The sequence below is a fragment of the Penicillium longicatenatum genome, assembly GCF_028827895.1.
Source record: "Penicillium longicatenatum strain IBT 33135 chromosome Unknown contig_1_segment0_segment0, whole genome shotgun sequence".
Taxonomy (NCBI): Eukaryota; Fungi; Ascomycota; class Eurotiomycetes; order Eurotiales; family Aspergillaceae; genus Penicillium; species Penicillium longicatenatum.
The window spans coordinates 3548717-3571295 of NW_026643119.1; the positions used below are offsets into that span (position 1 = coordinate 3548717).

At 47.3% G+C, this 22579-nt stretch overlaps 10 protein-coding genes across 10 annotated transcripts; 7 read left to right on the forward strand and 3 right to left on the reverse strand.

Annotated features, from left to right (window-relative positions):
- Window positions 1-102: 102 nt before the first annotated feature.
- On the forward strand, window positions 103-1219 carry N7484_002093 (ketopantoate reductase family protein; the record flags this gene model as incomplete). Its single annotated transcript, XM_057112513.1, has 3 exons — window positions 103-316; window positions 354-1006; window positions 1058-1219. 3 exons carry the CDS (start codon window positions 103-105, stop codon window positions 1217-1219), a joined length of 1029 nt encoding a protein of 342 aa, XP_056977250.1.
- A 673-nt stretch (window positions 1220-1892) lies between these two features.
- Window positions 1893-2956, forward strand: N7484_002094 (uncharacterized protein; the record flags this gene model as incomplete). The annotated part of the gene is made up of 2 exons (XM_057112514.1): window positions 1893-2534; window positions 2597-2956. The coding sequence occupies 2 exons, from the start codon at window positions 1893-1895 to the stop codon at window positions 2954-2956; spliced, it is 1002 nt and encodes a 333-aa protein (XP_056977251.1).
- A 254-nt stretch (window positions 2957-3210) lies between these two features.
- On the reverse strand, window positions 3211-5178 carry N7484_002095 (DUF4246 domain-containing protein; the record flags this gene model as incomplete). Its single annotated transcript, XM_057112515.1, has 5 exons — window positions 3211-3819; window positions 3885-4805; window positions 4856-4934; window positions 4986-5047; window positions 5098-5178. The coding sequence occupies 5 exons, from the start codon at window positions 5176-5178 to the stop codon at window positions 3211-3213; spliced, it is 1752 nt and encodes a 583-aa protein (XP_056977252.1).
- Window positions 5179-6771: 1593 nt separating this feature from the next.
- On the forward strand, window positions 6772-7443 carry N7484_002096 (uncharacterized protein; the record flags this gene model as incomplete). Its single annotated transcript, XM_057112516.1, has 2 exons — window positions 6772-6816; window positions 6916-7443. The coding sequence occupies 2 exons, from the start codon at window positions 6772-6774 to the stop codon at window positions 7441-7443; spliced, it is 573 nt and encodes a 190-aa protein (XP_056977253.1).
- Window positions 7444-8346: 903 nt separating this feature from the next.
- N7484_002097 (uncharacterized protein) lies at window positions 8347-8987 on the reverse strand (the record flags this gene model as incomplete). The annotated part of the gene is made up of 2 exons (XM_057112517.1): window positions 8347-8474; window positions 8537-8987. The coding sequence occupies 2 exons, from the start codon at window positions 8985-8987 to the stop codon at window positions 8347-8349; spliced, it is 579 nt and encodes a 192-aa protein (XP_056977254.1).
- Window positions 8988-10972: 1985 nt separating this feature from the next.
- On the forward strand, window positions 10973-11326 carry N7484_002098 (uncharacterized protein; the record flags this gene model as incomplete). The annotated part of the gene is made up of 1 exon (XM_057112518.1): window positions 10973-11326. One exon carries the CDS (start codon window positions 10973-10975, stop codon window positions 11324-11326), a length of 354 nt encoding a protein of 117 aa, XP_056977255.1.
- A 1450-nt stretch (window positions 11327-12776) lies between these two features.
- On the reverse strand, window positions 12777-14807 carry lcb2 (putative serine palmitoyltransferase 2; the record flags this gene model as incomplete). Its single annotated transcript, XM_057112519.1, has 1 exon — window positions 12777-14807. One exon carries the CDS (start codon window positions 14805-14807, stop codon window positions 12777-12779), a length of 2031 nt encoding a protein of 676 aa, XP_056977256.1.
- A 2032-nt stretch (window positions 14808-16839) lies between these two features.
- On the forward strand, window positions 16840-18971 carry N7484_002100 (acetoacetate--CoA ligase family protein; the record flags this gene model as incomplete). The annotated part of the gene is made up of 2 exons (XM_057112520.1): window positions 16840-17067; window positions 17121-18971. 2 exons carry the CDS (start codon window positions 16840-16842, stop codon window positions 18969-18971), a joined length of 2079 nt encoding a protein of 692 aa, XP_056977257.1.
- A 414-nt stretch (window positions 18972-19385) lies between these two features.
- N7484_002101 (mitochondrial-processing protease subunit alpha) lies at window positions 19386-21196 on the forward strand (the record flags this gene model as incomplete). The annotated part of the gene is made up of 2 exons (XM_057112521.1): window positions 19386-19484; window positions 19544-21196. 2 exons carry the CDS (start codon window positions 19386-19388, stop codon window positions 21194-21196), a joined length of 1752 nt encoding a protein of 583 aa, XP_056977258.1.
- A 364-nt stretch (window positions 21197-21560) lies between these two features.
- N7484_002102 (mitochondrial import receptor subunit TOM22) lies at window positions 21561-22487 on the forward strand (the record flags this gene model as incomplete). The annotated part of the gene is made up of 3 exons (XM_057112522.1): window positions 21561-21669; window positions 21908-22197; window positions 22434-22487. 3 exons carry the CDS (start codon window positions 21561-21563, stop codon window positions 22485-22487), a joined length of 453 nt encoding a protein of 150 aa, XP_056977259.1.
- Between the last annotated feature and the right edge of the window lie 92 nt (window positions 22488-22579).

Below are 22579 nucleotides of genomic sequence, written 5' to 3' on the forward strand. Positions count from 1 at the left end.
ATTTTGAGTTTCATATTCGGCATTGAACAATGCCATCAGGTTAAATAACGCATAAAGGGCTTGCATATCACAGATACTGTTCAGTGTCGAAGGCGTCCAGCAATGGCACAGAAGTCTCGAATTTTGTTAGTTGGTTGTGGAGGAGTCGGGACCATAGCTGCCTTGAACCTTGAGCATGGAAACAAGGCCGAGGTTTCCTGTGTCTTGAGATCGAATTTTGAGATTGTCAATATGCAAGGATTTACAATTCGGTCGTGTGAGCACGGAGATCTCACGGCTTGGCGGCCAAGTCAAAGTCAGAATCCCTGCTCGTCCGGTATTTTGCCAATTTTGCTGATGAACATGATGAGCAGTCCTGGATAAAGTTCCAGACATATCAGATCCAAAAGTTCAACACTTCGATTACATCGTGTGCTGCACCAAAAACACGCCAGACATCAATCCCATTGGCCAAATTATTGCCCCTGCGGTGTCACCCAACCACACGGTCATTGTTCTGATTCAAAATGGGCTCAACATCGAAAAGCCGTTGATGGCTCAGTTCCCCCATAATATGATTCTGTCGGGAGTTAGTCGCATCGATGCTCATGAGATCAGCAAAGGTGTCATTGAGCAAAAGCAGCGGGATCTCCTTTATGTCGGACCCTTCCCTTCGCAGTCTCATGACGCAGAATCGCTCAGCAAGTCTTCCCTGCATTTTATTGATATCTACGGCGCTGCAGGTAAAACCACCTGTCTCTACAAGCCTGACGTTGGGTATGACCGCTGGGCGAAATTGGTCTACAACGCGACGCTCAATCCCGTCTCCGCTCTGGTGGATCTAAACACGGGAGAGCTTCAGATGACTAGTGTGATTGACACGCTGGTCATTCCAGCCATGAGAGAAGTAATGAAAGTTGCAGAAGCTGCGGGTCATAAGCTCCCAGATGAAATCATTGAAGAAACTATCCGCAGTAATCCTATTGAGAAGATGATTACGCCTAGTATGCAGGTTGACACTCAGATGGTAATTCAACAATAATGCCCACTATTGAACAAATTTCTAACCGAAAATTAGGGATCATTTATTGAGCATGAGAATTTGCTTGGGGAGGTATGCCGTGATGCCCAAAGACTCGGCGTGGATGCTCCGATTCTCTCTACTCTGTACTCCCTATGCGTTGCTGTTCAATGGCGCACCAAGAGGAATAAAGGCCTGAAAGATTCAAATTTCTCTTAAATGCCATTCCATTATTATCCAACGACCCCTTCATTTGGTTTTATGTCAATTTCGGTTGCTTTTTCCTTCCTCCCAAGAAAGGTGAAGTTGTCCTCCCATGCTGTTTCGCCAAGGCTTGTGCCTTCCCAAAGGGGAAAGGCTTCTGGTTCTATAGTCGCGGTCTCCATCCACCAATTTCCAGTGGCGACCACTTCTTGCCTTCCCGTTCCATCGAAACAATGGGACCCTTCCAAGCCCCAACCACGAAGTATGCTAAACGAAACATGATGAAGGTAATTATTCCTATTTGTACAAGAAGGGAAACTATAAACCTACGTAGTCATGTGATTAGGGTTTGAAAGAGCATATCCAGAACCCCAGAACTCCAGACATGGAAAGCGAGAACGATTGTATTAATAATGGGACACACTTTTCAGTGAACCTCTTTTTGTATGTCTATTGCTAATACAAATGACGATAGCTTCAAAGTGAGACGTCATCAAGTTGCCAAGACCTGTGCTTTCCAACTTCAGGAAAGCTGCGGAGATAAGCGACAAATCTGATAGATCCAGGCCATAACAATGAATCGCCGGATTTAAGGACGCCTCAGCTAGCTCTTATAAATATGCAGACTTAACCCTTAAATTCACATCACCCAAGTTTCTCATTCATAAATCAAAGGTCACCTTCGAGGATGAACGGGACAGTCCTTATAACCGGGGCCAACGGCTCTCTAGCCCTTGGCTTCGCCAAATCGTTCCTATCGCTCTACCCAAACCATACACTCATAGCAACAGTCCGAAACCCATCACCAGAAAAGGATCCCAACACCGCCAAACTCGCCCGGCTTATTTCCAAATACCCGAATGCGAACGTCCACATCGAAGCCCTGGATCTCAGCAACCTAAAGAACGTTCGTTCCTTCGCAGAGAAACTCTCCACCCGCATCCATGCCGGGGAATTTCCCAGATTGACCGCTATAATCTGCAATGCTGCCGCGATTTCTCTAGGTGGAGGTCAGAAATTCACCCCCGACGGCTACGAGACTACCTTTCAAGTCAGCCACCTATCGCATTATCTCCTGGTTTTGAAACTGCTTGACAGTATCGATGTTCACTCAGGACGAATCGTTATGCTTGGATCAATCACTCATTATACTGAGAAGCCGAATCCTTTTTACTCCTTGGCAACTCACGTCCCTGATGATGTCGAAGAACTTGTGAAGCCCGGTCCTGATCCTCCGTCTTTGGTTTATGATCGGGGGTTCCAAAGATATGGTTTTGCCAAGCTTGCGAATGTGACATTTGCCAATGACCTTAACAGAAGACTAAAGAAGGTAAAAGAGCCCCGGCATGAAGTTTGCTGAATTAGAAGCGGGCGGCTAATTTCTCGATGCAGGATCCGAAACTTTCGAATGTGTTCGCAATGTCTATGGACCCTGGTGGGCTTCCTTCATCGAGAGGTCAAGCAGAGCAAAAGTTTTCTCTCAAACTTGTTTTTGCGGTGATCAACTTCCTTATGCCGGTGGTTAAGCACTTGACTACTAATTTCCGGACAACAGATGATTCAGGTCGGGACCTTGCTGCTGTTAGCGTTGATCCGGCGTTTCACGGTCAGTGTGGGTACTTTGATGGACAGAGAAAGGGGAGTTGTACGACTGCTAGTGAGGATTTAGAATGGCAGAAGAGGCTTTGGAGTGCTTGTTGGAGATGGGCTGGACTTAGTGGTGGAGAAACAGTACTTCAGGATTGCTCTTAGGCTGATATCAGCCACTCAGATTTGTATACGTGTGAAAGCTATTGTTGTGCCATTTGGAAAGGAAATCCCGTATCCCAAGGCTAGTGTTTACTTTTGAAAAGCTCAGTGGGCTCTTTAGATCTCTAATAATTGTTTCTTATTTGCATAATGAATGACATTTGATACAACCAGAGGAACAATTTAAGTGAGAAAGACGTTGACTTGAGCTCTCAAGGAGAGATACAAAGGAAGAGATCTAATGTTAAGTCCCAGGTCTAGTGTTCACAAAGATTAAAGTCACCCTTCTCAAATCTCTCGTTTTGCTCCAGAGATTTTGCGCTCCTCTCCTCCATAAGTTCCAACCGCAACTCCTTTGCCTCATCCATACTCATAAGTTGCTGCAGTATACCTTCATCACATACCATGTTTCTCAGCTCAGCAGGAAGCTTCTTCGAGAGTACCTTTTGAGCCAGATCATACTTCTGTCTCCCCCAAGCCTCCTGCTGCGGAGGAATGTTCGCAGTCGAGATGATCCGTAGATGTGGATCAACGAGGAATAAAGCCAGGATCTTTCGGTGGCCCGGCTTTGAGCGGTCAGCCAGCGAGAATGGTGCCACACAGTGCTGAATGACGTTGGGGAAAGTAAGAAGACGGCCTTGCCGGCAGACGACACCTCCTAGGTCTTGTGTGATTTGGGCATCGTAGGTATAGCCATCAATGTTGGGACTAAATCCGTAGATATCTTGGAGGAATTCGTGTTCTCCTTGGTCGTAATAGACTTCCTCGATTGCGTTCTCGTTAGCACGTTGGCGAAATGCAAGGATACTTTCTGTGATATTTTCGCTGTCGTAGTAGTAGATAGCTGTTGCACAGATGCGCTCATTCTATACGTAGAAAAGGTTAGTAAAATAAAAGATAGGCAAGTGATATTGCACTGATATCCATTTACCAGTTGACCTTCAATATGCCAGGATCCTCCTTCGTACTCGGGCTTTTCAGGAGATAGCTCAATGTTGGCCAACTTTACAATAACCTGCAGCCCAGTATCGCCAAACTGCTTTTGAATATCCATTCTCTCATCGGGCTCATAATCCGTAAACTCTTTAGGCTCCGGCTGTTTGATCGCGCCTGTCCTTTCCCAGGCCACACGACGAAGCCAGTATTGGCGATCACTCTCCTCGGGCTCCCTCTCTGGCTCTGGCTCCCCATCATGGTCTTTTTCAACTCTAGAATATTCAATCCGATGATTGTTATATTTCTCGCCAGTCAAAGTCCTGTTCCACAAAGGTATGGTGCGTGCAATGACTTTCTCAATGACATTGTACAAGGCAAGATGGCGCCCGGGATGCAGGTTGTTGATATAGGAAGTGATGCGGCACTCAGGCTTCGTTTCTGTGGATCTCAGCTCCACGTCGCAAGGAAGCCATTGGAATTTGTGACTGTAGAGGTCTTCATCCCCGGTCGATGGGACTGTGAGTAATTCTCCCTGTCCTATGGTACCGAGACAGTCTTCGAGACCAATCGACTGATCGGGTAAGATACGGCTGCGTCCGTATACGAGCGGGAAAAGCGATGGATGTACAAGATCAAGGACCTTTTGGTTGGATCTTGGATGGTAATCCTTCTGATCGTCTGGTATGTTTTCCAAATGAGCCACTTCATCTACTAGAGCTTTTCGTAGTTCTTCTGGGATGGCGGTGTCCGATTTGACCACGCCAATGTCAAATACTGTGGTGAATCCATCGGATTTGGAGTGATTGGCTTTCCATTGTAGTTCCTTGATGATGTAGCCCATCATTGCCGCGGAGATATCCTCGCCACTGTTGGAAATCTCCTCGCACCATTTGGCAGTGATTTCCTCATCAAAAACCTAGTATGATCATTAGTGTTTGTCACCCTTGGTAGATTAATGTGGTTAACCTTTAGTTCCCACTCTGGTTTGTCAGTGATGACATTCATCACACGCATCATTAGGATCTCTCGGTGAACGATGGCTGATCTAATAAGAGTTATTGCATGTTCCAGCCCCACAGGCAGATGGTTCTCCTACTTTACGGGATATTGTAACGCATGTGGACAAAGTGGAAGGGGGCGAAATAGAGACTTTCCTCGCTGTGGATGTTAGTGTTTACCATCCGTGTTGTATAGGTCAATGGTCTTACTTTAGGGAGATAGTCAAGAGGCAATGTGAAGCCGGGCAAGCCGGACTGTTCCGGAGCGGGCATATCTGGTGCAAGTCCCATTTTTGCGGTCTGATTCTCAGAATAAGAAGTGGGGAGTGGTGGCTGTTATATAGCCTAGCCGATGGTTTAGCCAAGACTGAGGGTTCACGCTAGATCTTGGCGCCAAAGGCTGCCAGGCTGACTGCCTAGAGTCTGCCTGACTATTGCCCGGGATCCATGGATCCACATATTGATTCCAAGCTCCTTTCGGTTAGTGCAATCAAAGTGTTTACAATTCCCAAATCTATCTTATTTTACAGGATGGATCGAAATCAGTTTCACCATTTTGCTTTCATAGAATTGTTCTCGAACCCTCGTCTAAAATACACTAATCCATTTCCGACTTAGCTTCGTTTCAAGTATTGAATCGTATTGAAAGGCATTATTACGTGCTCTGATTTCCACTGATTAAACTGTAAATAATACTCTTACCAGGAATACCTGCATCTTGCAGCCTCTTGACCTTATAGACGACCTTCTATCTCCTTGTACGATATTGCAGTGTGAACTTCAATAAAGCGAAAAGTTTGCCTCTTAAAGAATGCATCCTTAGTCAATATATAATATGGCATCGATTTGGAACTTACACATGAGGTATCAAATGCAATGTAAGCATAAAAACCCTAACCAGATTATCTGCGCATTGATGAACTACCCCTTCGTCACCATTACATATCGGTTTCCCACTGCTCATCTGATTCCCACCCCCTTCCCCCTTTACTATCTCATATTGCTTCGGTTTCACATTCTAACAATGGATCAGAATTAGGTGTTATAGTGGTATGGTTGGGGCCGAATGTTCGCTCCTGCTTGATCAAGCAGTCTCATAGTAGATTGATGGTGTCGGCATCATGAGCACAAGATTTCCAGGTGGAATTGAGATTAGCTATACTGGTCAGCGTGTCAGGATGATCCTTGTTGAGCTTCTTCTTACGAGTCTTCATTATCTGCTCGTCCAGCTGCTCGGCCTCGTGCCATCGGCCATCAAGTCATTAGCATAGGGTCGACAACCTGAGTAATAATTATGAATAAATAAACCCTCATGTCGAATTTATCTTGAATTAACACGATACGCAGTATCGAAGCGAGCAAATTGAGTCTTGTGGTCCGTAACCTAGAATTACTACATGCTCCCTTCGGTGCACAGCGACAACGACGGTCTCGACCGCAATATTTCACGAAACGTAAAAGAAAGAAAACTCAAAAAATCCAAAGGTACTGAGGACTTACGTTTAGTCACAATCAATCTCTTCATACCTTTCATATCAATGTGTCCTATCCAAGGTCATAACATTAGAAGAGGTCAGTGCAAAAAGAAGTAGCCCCACGAGCTGATCAGGGCTAGGAGAACCAGGTGGCAAAAATGGCTCTTGTGCCGATAGGGGCCAAGTTATATATATCCTCTAATTAGCGAGTGTATTCAAGCTTTTTCATGGAGCGTAGGCAACATTGGCCCCCATATCAAGAACAAAGCGGGGCCGGCCCCCTGCCTTAAGCTGACGTCACCGCCCTATTTCTATGCTTATATAGTATGGCCGTCTCTGTTCACTTTCATATTCAATTTGTTTTTACGCTCTAGATCAAAATTGAAAAACTGCACCAAAATTCTTTATCATGTCAAGAATTCTGCTCTTTTGTGTTGCCGAGGAGGCTAAATCAGTAAGTGCAACCCAGGGGATCAGAGATGTCGGGTTCGGCCGAACTGGATATGCTTTCCCACCGTATGGATATTGAAGAAATATTAACTGGAACTTGCAGCTTATACCGAAGATTTCACGTGAATTCAGTCATAAGGAGAACGTACCTCCTCCGTTCTGGCTTGTTGAATCGAACGTCTGCCCTAGAGACCAAGCCGGGTTCAAAGTCGTGTTGAAAGACGACGAACCTTTTGAATCGGATTTTATCAACGCTTCAAAGGAGCAGTGCCAGAAATGGGCACAGGAGAATTGGGACAAAGTCGATGGTATCTCGCACGAGGATATTGCTATCGCAGATGAGCGAACGTCTCGGGATGGGACTTTACTTATGAGTTCGTGGCATTTTGACAATGTCGATCTTGATGGCTGGGGACCTTTGCCGCCAAGGGTTCCAGCCTGGTATGATTTCAGAGTTCATCATCGTGCGGTTGATGCGTTTGAAGTCAGTCAGCACTGGTGTCCACTTGATGAGGCCCTTCCAATCTACTATGGACAGCCAGAAAAGTATACTGATGAGGCCGGGGTGTTTGATTCTATCAAAGTGGAGTTATGGATGACAGGCAAGATTGAAAATGAGAACTTTATTTAGAGTCCTAGGATTTAGCACCTGCTCATATATTGTCCTTATCATGATTAAGCAAGGAGTTTGCATAAAGAATATGCGGTCACGTAATATTTTGCTTGGTAGTTATTTAGATACTATCATACCTTATAAGCAAGTGAATCATAGAAATTTATAGATGGGGTTAGCTGATCTACCCGCTCATGTCTGACTATGATATCTCTACCAAAATGCGAAAAAATTAACGATATTAGCTATCCAGGCCTATCTAAAGAGTTATTTCTTCTATGCTCCGGATCTCAATAAAGTATGGGTTATTTAGGCCCAAGTGCGATGTACCCAAGCTAGTAGAAGACATGAAAATCATCCATACTAGACTTTATATAAGAGACCTTTTGATGACAGGTAGAGGCAGCAATATAGTCTAAGTCTCTATATCTTTTACTGAGGAGAATAAGAAAAATTGTTTGACTATGTTGCCCGAGATTCATAATCAACTCTCAGGATAGTGCGAATAGATCACTGTAGATCTGGCAAAATATGTAACTAGGCATACATTGTAGTGCATCCTTAGATGTGGAATGCGGATTATACTCGGGAAGAATGGGGTTTTGTGACACGACAATGCATCAACCGATAAGGAGTCTAATTGAGAGTCCTAACAACAAGATAAACTAGACGAGCAGAGAAACAGAAAACAACAAAGGACACAAGCCAATCCTCCAAGAAGTCACTTGGGTATTTGCTCAATGCCCAGCAAGCAAAGACAATCAACAATCAGTTATAAAGCATCACTGAAAGCCAAAGACGAAAATCAGACTAGAAAAGACAAGCTCGCTAGAGATAGGAAGAACGGAGATCTATCCAATACATAAGAGAGGTAAATCCACTGATCGTTTATAGCTCATTTCTACCGCCATTGCTTCTCTATTAGCAATGCGTTCCACGGTTTGAAACACAAACAGAGTTACAATCATTGCCAATCCTCTTGTAAGCGGAAACAATATGGATACCCGATGTCTTGCCCGAGATTCCATTCGAGGTACAATCGGATACGACTTCGCACAATTAGTATGATATAGCATTATAACACAAATTAAAGCAAGAAATATTGACTTACTTTTGCTAGCGAAAGGTGCTAGGTCACCTTTGGTCAAAATTTTGACTGGCTTGTCCCATGATACGCAGCAGTATTCGTTACTAGCTGAGTCGCCTAGGTAGCAAATCTGGCGTGGCGATTCCTGGACCTTGACATCGGCGTCATTGTAGAGCTCATTTACAAGGGTAGTGCACACGTCATTCCGTGCTGCATGATCTGTGCTGCACGTGGGGGTGGTGCTGGATGTTCCACAGCTCGCACGTTTCTGGAGACTTTGTGTGTTGGATATATTGGAGTCTCCAATCTCAGTGCTATTTGCAGGGCCGTAGTAGATCAAAGTTCCGCCGTTTTTACCGACTTGACGATAATGTTCAACAAAGTCACTACCTTGTTCCTGGTTTGCAATAGGAGAAGCAACGAGACTAGTAACAAACATAGAGAGCAGCATAAGCTTGGTGGTGTTGAACTGCATTTTGAATTGGCTTTGTGTGTTGTTTAGGCGATAGAGGAAAGGAAGTATGAAGTGAAAATATGCTGGATTGAGGATTAGAAGATATCGGGAATTGTGGAAGTATTTATAGGTATCTCGAGATCTACTCGAACATAATGACATTGTTTCGTGGAAATCTTTCCTCATCTTCTCGTTTGCTCCCCAAATCCATTGACTCTAGTTGGCTCTCCTTCATAGTCGTAAACGCAGTGTACCTAGCTTCAACTGAACTATAGAGAAGCTATTATTAGGCAGTGGCAATTGATAGTGCCGTCTGCCCGAGCCTTGCCCGTGGGATTGACGGCGGCCCGAAAACCAACATAATTTTACCCAATGAAAATATTGCGTTGCATCTGTGATGATTGAATAGACTTGCGGGTGGCAATATTGACATCGTTCATGAGAGAGGGCAACTATGAATTACTGTGGTTAGAGCTATTTTTGATAGAACCACATCATATCCACTAAATGCGATTGCTCCCTCGGTTAAAGAACAAAACTGGGGCCATCTTCTTTCACAAGGTTATACTACCAGATGGCTGAGATCCTGACTAATTCGAGACTCCTTCATTGTTCGTTTGAAGACTTCATCCCATTTTGTATAGTTATTATCTACCTATGAAGTTGTATGCACTTTCAGATATATATGGAGACCTACTTTAGCAGGCATTGACTTGCCCCGAGTCTGGCTGTGATTTCTATCATTTCCCCTTTTCTCCCCTCCGGCCCGCCCCGCCCCGCCCCGCCCCCATAGCCTCCCCCTCCACACACCCCTCTATAGTATACGATTGGTATGGTACTGCAAACCCTCATTATCCAATGTCCCTGCTTGAGCACGTAATTACTAATTGGCGATCCCCAATCCTCCGTTTCAAAGGATTTTGGCCCGTTCAAAAAGCCGTCGTTCATGACTTCTTAGCTCATGCTAGCCAACATGATCAGGAAAGCTCTAGCAAATTAATGAACTGATTGGCCTTGAGCTCTAACTACGTCACCTCTGCCCCTGTCTCGAGCTATAATCCTTCCTATGCTTTTCTCGTATCTCGCTTTGTCCACGCGTAATGTGCCCCAAGCGATGAAAATAGAACAAACAGATCGTTTCAGCTTGCCTAGAACTACCCAAAGTAAATTCTAATTCGAAAGGTTGCAACAAGTCAAAATACACATATATCAATGGCCTGTGGAGCATTTAAGAAGTTCAATAAAAGCACTTCAAGGTCACATCAAAGACATTCTTAGGTTTATTGACTATTCATTCAGCTTACCGATCCGAGGCAAAGCGCACTATCAGTCACTATGCTTTCCACAAACTTGCCTGGCAGGCTTTGTTTGCTGTCACTCCTGCTCTCTGGATCTTTTGCTGCTCCACACAATGCTGTGAAAGACACAGGGCTGGTTGCACGAGCCAACGATGGATCAAGCAAAAGTAGTCCAATAGAGACAACGTTCGATATTACTGGGTGGGAGGACATCGCCGAACAGAACTGCTATGTAATGCTCTGTTTGAATGACGCAGAAAGAGTTTGGTGAGAACTGCTCAAAAGAGATGCTGATATGTTTACTGATTGAGCAAACTATAGGCAAAAAACTCCGTCAACTACGGGTAAAAGTCATTATGTACAATCAGGGGCGTATATGACGCCTTTCCGCAAGGATCACACGGCACAGCGCCACACGGAAGAAATTAATACCCAAGCCGGAGGTGACACGGAGACAAACAGCGCAGAAGAGTTTCCTTGGGAGAGCATGGCGCAGGGAGGTACGGGTGCCTATTTGGCTCCAGCTACTAGAGCCCAACAAAGTAGTATGCTTCCCCTTTTGGTCTATCAAAAACGAAGAAGAAAGTTCCCTCTAACCAAAAAAAAAAAGAGCAAATGAGAGCTATCAGGAACGGATATCGCGCAGTCAATCCAATCGTCAGTGAAAACAAATGGTTCAGAATCACATTCACAGGCAACTTGGGCAAGATGTGCACGGCGTTGATGTCAGACCCGCCCGACACTAGTGTTTGCGACGACCCCGAGGTTGATATCTATGGTAAAACGGGCGTCAATCTTGCCAACTTCGTCTGGGTTGCGCAAAGGCTCAGCAAAGGCGTCATTTTCACACATGCGGCTGGCCCAAACAAGGGAAAGGTTGGAAAGCGCATGAGTCCCATCGAGATGCGTGCGGCACAGGAAAATGATTTCAGCTCAGTTGCCACAGGCAATGAAGGCTTCGATAATGACCAATCTATCCCGATCGAGTCGCGTGATACAGATATCGAGTTTGAAGATTGGGACAATGAAGATTGGGAGGCTTTGAATGAAGGCTTTGAATAGACTGCTATACCCTGTCCGATAGGGGTTGTCGTTGCCTACTTCCAGGGTCATACAACGTTCGCTGGGGTTCTTCAGTGCTTTTATGTCTTAGATCGCTTTCTCTATCTTCCATCTCTCCATAGCTCGATATATCAGACGTTCTTGCTCTCCTTTTCCCGTTCCGGTACCTACTATACTAGATTTAAGTTAGGGTCAAGGTCTTCAGCAATCTAGAAAGCAAATTGTGATTTCGACCTCCATCACAGAAAATGATATTACCTATAATAAGCAAACTATGACAATGGTTACCTTCCCGATAAGAAGAGACAATACTTGCAAAAGTATACACTTTTCAAGTAAGATTTTTGCCATTAGAATCATAACTTTACAGTGAAAGATATTCCTACGAGCAAAAAAAAGCTTATCAATTTTTAGAGGACCCCATCGCCTGAAAGTTGATATTCGCGTAGGCTATTAAGTGTATACAGAACGAGTAAATTTTGTTGCGTGGAATAATCATCGAAATAACGCGACTTTGTATGTCCACCGTAGCAGTCGCCTCTTTGCAACATGGGGCCAAGGCTCACTATCTTCCAATTTTTTTACAAGTTCAATATTCTAGAAGCTCATAAAGCCATACAATCGTAATATGGAACCTATTTCTATGCTGTTATTTACATATAGAATATGATATTGCCAAGAAAAGGACACAGGGATAGAGTAATTGTAAGTGTGTTTCAAGAGGGTTCGAAAAAGAATTTCTCTGTGCAAAGTGCGAGTGGTGAAACTGATTTCGATCCATCCTGTGAGTAACCCAAACGACAAGATAGACCTGCCATAGTCAGAAGCGAACTTCTCAAATGGAAAGGCAAATAATATCTCAAAAGTCACTCTTAGTCAAATCTACAGGAGCAGCAACATAATACAATACAGTGTAGGTAGAGAGCCAAAGGAAAGAAAAGAATAGCCAGCCTGTGCTCTGGGTAACAATGGACAAAGCATTATTAGGCAATGTTCTAAACAAGGTAAAAGGTGACAGAGAAGAGAAAAATACATGGAACTGGATTAAAAGGGGATTTGTATGCAAGGAAAAATAGGGGACATCTTCATCAAACCAGGGAAGTATTATATGAGAAACAGGGGCATATTCATTCGTTGCTTGTTCGAATAATTCATGACCGGAAGATGGTTTTTTTCTTGGCTTCGGGTTCCTTTGGGGCCCCTTCTCTCTTTCATTCCCCAGTGACATCTCCTGCTTTATTTCATGATACGACATTTTATCAAAGCCGAATCAACGCCAAAAGCAAGAAGACCGAGCAATAACAGACAGGAAAAGGGAGGCACGCGGGATTAATAGACCGTTACACGGCGTGACCAGCACCAACCGGGCTCCGGGGGACTCGGGCAGAAAGGCAGAAGCTTAAGAATGCAGCATGTTCCAAGGCAGCATCGCAGAACAGGAAAGGTCAAACTAATACAAGGGTGACTTGACATCCTGAACTCCACGTCGGACAACGTCTTCAAGCCGCCATCGGGGAGGGGAAATGTGAGCGGTGCGCTTACGCACCCACTCCTTCTCCATCTCGGGTGGGGGAGCCATCTCTTCGGCAGGAGGCAGCGCACCACCGGCGATACCGGTAGAGAACTTCAACTGCAAGACATTGCCGATTTCATCACAGGCAGTCAAAACTCGGTCGAGATCATCCTTCGTGTGAGCAGCTGACACACAGAAACGAGCACGGGACGAAACGAGAGGAGTTGCAGGGTATCCGACAACCACAACGGAGATCTTGCGCTTAAGCATCTCGTGGGAGAAAGCGGGCATCTTTGCGGGGTTGAAAAGCAGAACAGGGATGATTGGCGAATCATCGTGGCCGTATACTATAAAGCCAAGACGCTTGAGGCCCAGGCGGAGGTATCGTGAGTTGAAAGCCAACCGTTGCAATCGTTCCTCGCCCTGCCCAGGAACAAGATCGCCCTTAATGATGCGAAGAGCGGAAGAAATTTGGGTGAGAACTGCCGGTGCGGGGGCCTCTCCGTAGAAAATACCGGAGCTGGTAGCTCGGAGCTTGTCAATCATCGCCTTATCGGCCGCAATGTATCCACCGTTGGCACCAAAAGATTTGGTGAGGGTTCCCATCAAGACGTCGACTTCCGAAGTAGGAATGCTGAAAAAGTCACACACGCCCTTGCCCAGAGGACCAATAGCTCCAATAGAGTGAGCCTCGTCAACGAAAAGGTGGAACTTGTAGCGGTGCTTTAATTCAACAAGACCAGGCAGATTGCACATGGATCCCTCCATCGAGTAGAGACCCTCGACAACAACCAAGATCTTCTTCCATGGGCGGTGAGTACGGGGTTGGCCTTGAGAAATGGCTTCGCGGAGCTTGACTTCAAGATCCCGCATGTCATTGTGCTTGAACATGGCAATTGAAGCCCCGGAAAGACGAGCACCGAAGCGAATAGAAGCGTGGTTCAATTCGTCGGAAATGAGGAGACAACCCTTGGAGACGAGAGCGGGGAAGATGCTGGCGTTGGTGCCGAATCCCATGGAGTACACCATGGATGCCTCCTTGCCGACAAACTTCGCAATAAGATCCTCCACTTCGACGTGAAGATCCTGGGTTCCAGCCTCTGCACGAGTACTAGGCGTGCTGATACCGTATTTCCGGACCGACTCCTCAGACATATCGGCACAGGGACCTTCCGACTGTGCGAATCCCAGGTAGTTGTAAGAGCTCAGGTTTAGTGTATCAGTGGTGGTACCTGTCAGGTAGAAGTGGTGGTTGTAGTCGTCTGTGGCCCGGTCGATCAGAGTTATGGTGCGGCCGGGAACACCGGTAACGGGACGCTCAAAGCAATCGTTGATACGCAACTTGAGGCGACGCACATAAAAGTTGTCAAAATCGCTGTTCAATGCACCATAGCCATTGCGAGCTTTGAGGTGACGGTAGTTTTCCTCGCGGAAGCGCTTTCCAAAGAAATCACGAACGTGACCGAAGGCAATTAGAATTAGGTAGCTGATGTACGTCGTAAGCAGATAATAATACGGCGGTTCGTCCATCACCGGTTCCGGAAAAACACCGCCAGGGTGTCGACTGGAGTAGCGGTGACTCGCATGACCAATGGGACCGAATTGAGCATGTTGCTTAGCTAGCCGGCGAGCCTCCTCCGGAGTTGGCGGCTGGAAGAGTGTGGTCGGTGATTCTTCCATGTTCGGGTTATCAGCGGTAGCGGTGGACAAAGAAATTGTCGGTAAGGACAGTGATGCCGAGCTGATCGGCGGGGAGGTATTAGGATTCCCACTGGCCGACTGAGGGGTCGACTGAGTAGGTTGGGATTCGGCCTTGGATTTAGGCGAGACCGAAAAGAATTGGGACAGGCGATGAGACTTGACCGAGGGCGCCTTGGTGGCGATATTGGCCTTTCCCGTGGAGGGTGAAAAGGAGGGAGAATTGGAAGGGGTGTCGATGGAGGAGGTGTTGCTGAACCGACGAGGCATCGCAGAGGGAAGTAGCGACACGGGGGGTTGACAAGATGACAGCAAGATTTCACCGTCGGCAACAGGGGGGCGCGTGGGTTCCTTCACGCGTCCAAAGTCAACGATTTGAGGCAAGGACTACCCGAGATAGTGCAACGAGGCGATCTTCACGAAACTATGTGTGTCTATAAGTCTCCGTGATTCTAAAGAGTCCGACAGCAAACGGGGTAATCTGGGAGGGGGTTGCGGCGCCAGGTTAGTCGATGGTTCTCAGGAGCGTGTGGGTCAAGCGAAATTCGGGTGGAGATGGTGAAATTGTGCGCGCTGGGAAAACAGAGAAATTGAATGGCGAGGGTGAAGTCACTCTGAGGTTTTCACGATCGTACGTACTCTGGGCTGAAATTGATCGCGGGAGGCAGATCCGACGACCTCCGGGGCGAGGCGAGGCTTAGAAAAGTGTGGCTTCACACGTGGAATGGGGGGGTAAAGAACACAAGAACAAAGGGGCCAGTGCCCACAGTTCCGAGAAATTGAAACCGATAAGAATCTCCCAAAGATATACGGGTGGAAGGGAGAATCGGACTAAGGAAAAGGAGGAAAGGAGAAGAGGTGATAAACCCGTTGTGTACCTGCTGCGTCTCAATCATCATGCAAAGCAGGATATGCTGCCTCCTGGTATTAAAAAGGAACGTGGCGGGTACAGACTAAAAGAGTTTTCATTGGAGCAAAGTCAATATTACGCGTAAATTACAAAGGCATTACGGATGGGGCTTTTTCTTTTCTTTTCTTTTTTTCTTTTTTCTTTTTCCGTTAGTGCCGGCAGCCAAGTGGTCCCCCAATTTAAGAATACAGGTACCAGCTACCTTCCATTGGGCTCTAGACAATTGGCTGTTCAGGTCACGTCTACCTCCAAACCCTTAAGCCCCCAAGTCTATCAGTCATGATAGCAATCTATAATTTACTGTCTCCAAGCCAATAGGTGCACGCACAGCGGATGACCTTGGTAAGCCGAGCTACTCCGCATTGTGGATACATTGCCCCTGGGGGAAATCGTATGACAGGTGCGAAAACCATCAAGTTGTGTAAATTTTGACAAATGGTCATGTCGGCAAATTTGCTTTGTCAAATTTCAATCTCTGCAACTTTAAGAAGTAGCATTAAATTATGAACCTACCCAAAGGCTTACCCTACCAGGGTTACAACCTCGAACCCTGGAACCAGAAGTATGATGAACTAGACTTCTAACTTAGTACAACATCGTTCGTCAAGCCTGTATCAGAATCTCGCAATGAATATTGGAAATCCGCGACTGAGGAGATCCGGTCGAGTCATATCAAGATGGCCTTTGACAGACCCCGAGTATGACTGTATGAGTGTAAACGTTGGATTAACACATGGGCACGGACACTGTTGACGTAAGTTCCGATGACAGGGCAGTATGATGGATCTTTCCACTAGACCAGATACTACCTAGGAAACGCTCCATTGAAAATTGCATGAAAACGGCCGAGGCCGTGGAGATTTGATGTTGATGCCCGAGGCAGAGAGTGTCACTTCCGCATTCCGCACTGGTTCCGCAAAGGGGGCTATCTCCAATGTTGTCCGATGATACTTAATAAAAGGGTGTGAGACCATGGACGAGAAAGAGTTGGAAACATTTTGTCACCAATTCATTGTCAATCTCTCTTACATCCAATCGTCATCGTTGCATACAGTACAGTGCCGGCTTGGGCCTCTTTTCTAGTAACCGCCTTATACCCGCAGCCGCGGAGAGCGGCAACTGAAGCCGCCTCGCAATCCCTTGTTGGGAAAATTGCATGTGTGACTTGCCCTTTTCGTCTTCAGGTTGAGTCAGCCCCTGCAAGATCAATCCCAAGGTTTTTTAGTGCGTTTATAAAAAAGCGCGCCTAGAGCATACACTGCAGACCTTTTTCACTAGACTCTCCCACAGAGCATTTGGAACTACAGGTTCTCTAGCACACGCCCTTGTAGGAATAAAATTGCACAGGCGCAATCCTGTCGGTTGTCTGCTTAATTTTCATTGGCACCCACGATGCCACACATCGATGAGGATATCACTCTGGAGGCGAAGGAGCTCTGGCGACCTTCGTTCCCTGAGAAAACGCAAATTTACGATTTTATGACAAACGTGAGCGCTAAGCATGGACTATCTTTACATGACTACAATGCTCTTTGGCAATGGAGTGTCTCAGAGCCCGCCAAGTTCTGGGAAGAGATCTGGCACTACACAGGAATTAAAGCCCATGAGCCATATCAGCAGGTCGGTGTAGTGATTCTCCGCCTTGCGATCAATATACTTACTTGATGTTTCAGGTTCTCGAGTCTGGTCAAGCGCTTTTCCCCCGGCCAGCATTCTTCGAGGGGAGCACTTTGAACTTCGCCGAGAATCTCCTGTACCCAGCATCCATGCCGGATGAGAATTCGATCGCTGTGATCGGTGCCACCGAAGCTGACCGCGAGTTTATCTCTTGGAAAGAGCTTCGAGAGCGAGTTCGAAAATGCGCCAATGCACTTAAGGAAGCAGGTTTGCAAACAGGCGATCGCGTGGCTGGTTTTGTTGGCAATCACGCTAACACAGTCGTGGCAATGCTGGCTGCAGCCTCTATTGGTGCTTTCTGGACCGGGGTCTCTCCGGATACCGGCGTGCATGCCGTCCTTGAACGTCTCAAACAGATCGAGCCAAAAATTCTTTTTGCTGACAATTCGTCATTGTACAACGGCAAAGTGCATGGGTCTCATACAAAATTGCGCGAGATAGTATCTGAATTGCCTGATTTGGACTTTTTGGTGGTATTCGAGACAAACAAGTCCGGAGAATTTAGCCTCGACCAACTTCGTCCGGAGAATGGCAAGGCCATGACTTATTTTGACTTCGAAGCTGCCGTTCAGGATGAATCGGCACCTTTGGAGTTTGCGAGCTTAAGACCCGATCATCCGGTGTATATCTTGTACTCCTCAGGCACTACGGGGGCACCAAAGCCTATCGTGCATGGATCATTGGGTACATTATTGCAGCACAAGAAGGAACACCTTCTCCATTGCGATATTCGACCTGGTGACCGGCTATTCTACTTCACAACGACAACATGGATGATGTGGCATTGGCTAGTATCTGGATTGGCAAGTGGTGCTACTATTGTCCTGTATGATGGATCTCCGTTCCGGCCCTTTGATGTTGAAGGAGGAAATGGAGAAATGGCCATGCCACGACTCATCGATGAGCTGCAGATCACTCACTTTGGTACCTCAGCCAAATACCTCTCAATGTTGGAACAAGCTTCATTGAATCCCCGCAAGCATGCTCATCGACCAGTCTCCCTTAATACTCTTAGGGCAATTTTCAGCACTGGGTCCCCGTTGGCCCCATCAACATTCGAGTATATTTACTCTTCAATTCATCCCGATGTCATGTTAGGCTCGATTACCGGTGGTACAGACATTCTCTCTTTGTTCTGCTCGGGTTGCCCAATTCTTCCCGTCTATAAGGGCGAAATCCAGTGCCGCTCCCTTGGTATGGCAGTCTCCGTGTTTGACTATGCCGGGAATGATATTAGTGCGTCGGGGGAGCCTGGCGACCTTGTTTGCACTGTGCCTTTCCCTGCACAACCGGTCATGTTCTGGCCATTTGGCCCCAAAGGCCAAGAGAAATACCGTAAAAGTTATTTCGACGTTTTCGGTCCTTCAATTTGGCACCACGGAGATTTCGTACGTGTGAACCCACAGACTGGAGGTGTGATTATGCTTGGCCGCAGTGATGGTGTCCTCAAGCCCTCTGGTGTCCGTTTCGGAAGCGCTGAAATCTATAACGTACTTCTGAAGCACTTTGCCGATGAAATCGAAGACTCTCTGTGTGTTGGTCGGAGGCGTGAGGGTATTGACACCGACGAGACCGTGGTCCTCTTTATGAAACTGGCCCCAGGCAGTCCCTCTAGTGTGCCAGAACTGGCAGCTCGTATTCAGGCCATTATTCGGAAGGAGCTAAGCCCCCGCCATGTACCAGGTATCATTGATGCTTGTCCTGAGATCCCGGTGACCTCTAATGGCAAAAAGGTCGAGAATGCGGTCAAGCAGATCTTGTGTGGACTCAACATTAAAATCGGAGCCAGCGTTGCCAATGCTGCTTGTCTTGAGTGGTATCGTGACTGGGCCTCGGAACACCCTTAAATATGTCCACAGATCCATTTTTAGGTTAAACAAAATGAAGATAATAATATACAGAATTAGATTGGGGCCGATACACAAACATGTCGTCATAGCAATAAATTCTAGATTGCGAACCCTTGGTAAGCATTACAACCCGACAAAGAATACTTTCATAAGATGTTCAAAAACAGGCCAATTAAATAAGGCTTGAATGAATGCTCCAGAATTCTTATTAGTAAATACACCCTCGTAAGATCCATCGATCACCTTGGGGGAGAGATCATGCAACGGCTTAGGTAATCATGCCGGTGCTGCGCTCCGGAATTGATTCTTCGCCGACACACGTTTCCCGACACCCCCGGATTCACTGCAAAGAAGGCGTGCAAGACACTCTTTCATTTATTAACTGCCGCGCGTGTCCCAATGAAAGGAACTATGCGTCGTACTGCATTGCGGGTGGCCGAGTCTGCAAAGCCTTTGACCCGAACGGCTCGTTCGGCGAGAAGCTTTGCTACTCAGAGTGACTCCGCTAAGGTATGTTACCTTGATTGTCTCTGCTGTGAGCACCTCTAACTCCCTATTCTTCCTCAAAGGACCCCTCTGAGCTCGATCAAATTACCACACTTCCCAATGGAGTTCGCGTCGCTACAGAATCATTACCGGGTCCCTTCGCTGGTGTCGGAGTCTACGTCGATGCCGGTTCTCGTTACGAAGACGCAAGCTTGCGTGGAGTCAGCCATATCATGGACCGACTGGCCTTCAAGTCAACCAAAGCACGATCAGCTGATGAGATGCTAGAGGTGCTTGAGTCGTTGGGTGGTAATATTCAATGCGCGTCGTCGCGAGAATCGTTGATGTACCAGTCTGCTAGTTTCAACTCGGCGGTGCCTACAACCCTCGGCCTCCTTGCGGAAACCGTTCGAGATCCTCTGATCACTGAGGAGGAGGTGCTCGAACAACTTGCCACAGCAGAGTATGAGATTGGTGAGATTTGGGCGAAGCCGGAACTTATCTTGCCGGAGCTTGTCCACATGACCGCTTTCAAGGATAATACACTTGGTAACCCTCTGCTGTGCCCCGAAGAGAGGTTAGGTGAAATTAATAAGGCTGTGGTGGAGCGTTACCGGGAGGTCTTCTTCAACCCGGATCGCATGGTCGTTGCTTTTGCTGGCGTGCCTCACGCCGAGGCCGTCAAGCTCACAGAGCAATACTTTGGAGATATGAAGAGCCGCGACGTTGCCCACAGCAAGGGGCCCATTCTGTCGGGCTCCGGAATCGATACTACACTCTCCGATTCTCATGACGCCGCCAATGAAGGCCAGATCCCAACTGTCCCCCAATTCACAGCTTCATCGACCGTGAGCAGCCCGGCCGCTTCACAAAACACCAATTCCTCGTTCCTGTCGAAGCTTCCATTCCTTAAGAAACTCTCTCCACAAACTCAAAACTCGGTCGAACCACTCCACCACTCTTTGATCGTGCCCTCCACGTTGGATCTCCGTCGACCCGCTCACTACACTGGTGGCTTCATCGCCCTTCCCCCAATCCCGCCGCCAGCCAACCCCATGCTGCCTCGTCTGAGTCACATCCATCTTGCCTTTGAAGCCCTTCCTATCTCCTCTCCCGATATCTATGCCCTTGCTACTCTCCAGACACTTTTGGGTGGCGGTGGCTCTTTCTCTGCCGGTGGCCCCGGTAAGGGCATGTATTCTCGACTCTACACCAACGTTCTAAATCAGCACGGCTGGGTCGAAAGCTGCATGGCCTTCAACCACAGCTACACTGACAGCGGTATCTTCGGTATTACCGCCTCATGCACCCCTGTCCGGACAACGGAGATGCTTGAGGTTATGTGCCGCGAGCTACAGGCTCTCACTCTAGATACTGGCTACAGTGCTTTGCAGACCCAGGAGGTTAACCGGGCGAAGAACCAGCTTCGGTCGTCGTTGCTCATGAATCTCGAGTCTCGCATGGTTGAGCTCGAGGATCTTGGTCGCCAGGTTCAGGTGCACGGTCGTAAGGTCAGTGTGAAGGAGATGTGTGATCAGATTGAGTCTTTGACTGTTGAGGATCTCCGCCGCGTGGCTCGTCAAGTCTTTGGCGGCCAAGTGCAGAACAAGGGCAAGGGAACAGGCAAGCCTACCGTCGTCCTGCAGGAAGGTGAGCTTGAGGGCTACAAACTGCGCTCTTTCCCCTGGGAGGAGATCCAAGAGCGCATTGCTCGGTGGAAGCTTGGCCGGATGTAAATATTGATCTCAATGCCGTGATATAGAGCGCCCTGAACAATGTCGGGTGTCTCCGTGACGAGTCCAGACTCACCATTGACATCGATAGAGGTCAAGGGAAATCAATGGGACAAGATGTGTATTTTAGATAGACATTTGAACAACACAACTCTGTAAATTATTCAATCTATAATTCGTCTCTCAGCTGCTTGCTTTTCTGTCGTCATATTGTTCGTGTTCCGAGCGGGTCCAAAGTCCCAAGCTCGCTCGCCGCTTTTGCCCGGCAAAAAAGTCGGAGCGTCCGAACTCGCGCTTCCTCCATCATCCATCACCCTCTAACTACACTCATTCAACTCCCCCATCCCAACCCACCAACACCGCCAAAATGGTCAAGCTCACCGAGGTCGAAGACGAGGCTTTCACCGATAAGCCCACCCCCAGCAAGCACGATGCCCTGCTGGTCTCCGATGACGAGGAGGACTACACCGACACCGGTAAGTACTCGACACTTCCCTCCGCCTGGTAGTCACGCGAGTCGCATCGCGCGGCCGTCACGGCTTTACACACTGCGATGGAGCTTCTTCGATGGGAACGTGTTCACCCGGATTCAATTCACAATCGACACATCATCCGGACTCCGGGCGCGAGCCCATCAACCCCCGAGAATCAAGAATGAAATCACCCATCAATTCATCTAAACAATATCTGACATCGCCTTTTCATTATGAACAGACTCGGAAATCTCGGATGCTTCAGATGATGAGCTCGAGGAGGAGACCCTCGCCGACCGTCTCGCGGCCTTGAAAGACATTGTCCCCCCCTCCGCCCGCCGCACTGTCTCTAGCTCTATCTCTTCTATCACATCTTTCGGCAAGGCCAGTTTGTCCTTCAGCGGAAAGGCCCTCTGGATTATTAGTACCAGCGCTTTCCTGATCGGTGTCCCCTGGGCGCTTGCCTACGCTGAGGAGGAGCAGTACATTCAGATGGAGCGGGAACAGGGTATGATTAAGGGTGCTAACGAGGTAAGTTTCTGCCGCTTTATTACCACTGTTTATTTCTTTCTTTGGACGGCCTGTCACTTCTTGTACTGTTCAGCATTCATTGAGTATCCTACTTGGTTGAATTTCCTACTTGGAATATTCTCCTTTATGAAGACCAGGAACTCTTGAGTGGTGGCTCTGCAACAAAATCAGTCACATCTTCATCTGAATTAGTAGGAATATATCTTGATCCGAACGCTGACAATCCAATCTCATAGATGCTCACCCCTGGCTCTGAACCTGAGAAGAAGGAGTCTCAACAAATTCTGTAAATTAATACCGCTTCGAAAACCAGCACGGGCTAGGACTGGAACTGAGCCAATCGACCGCCGATTGCATCGCCATGAAGGAAATCTATGCCATA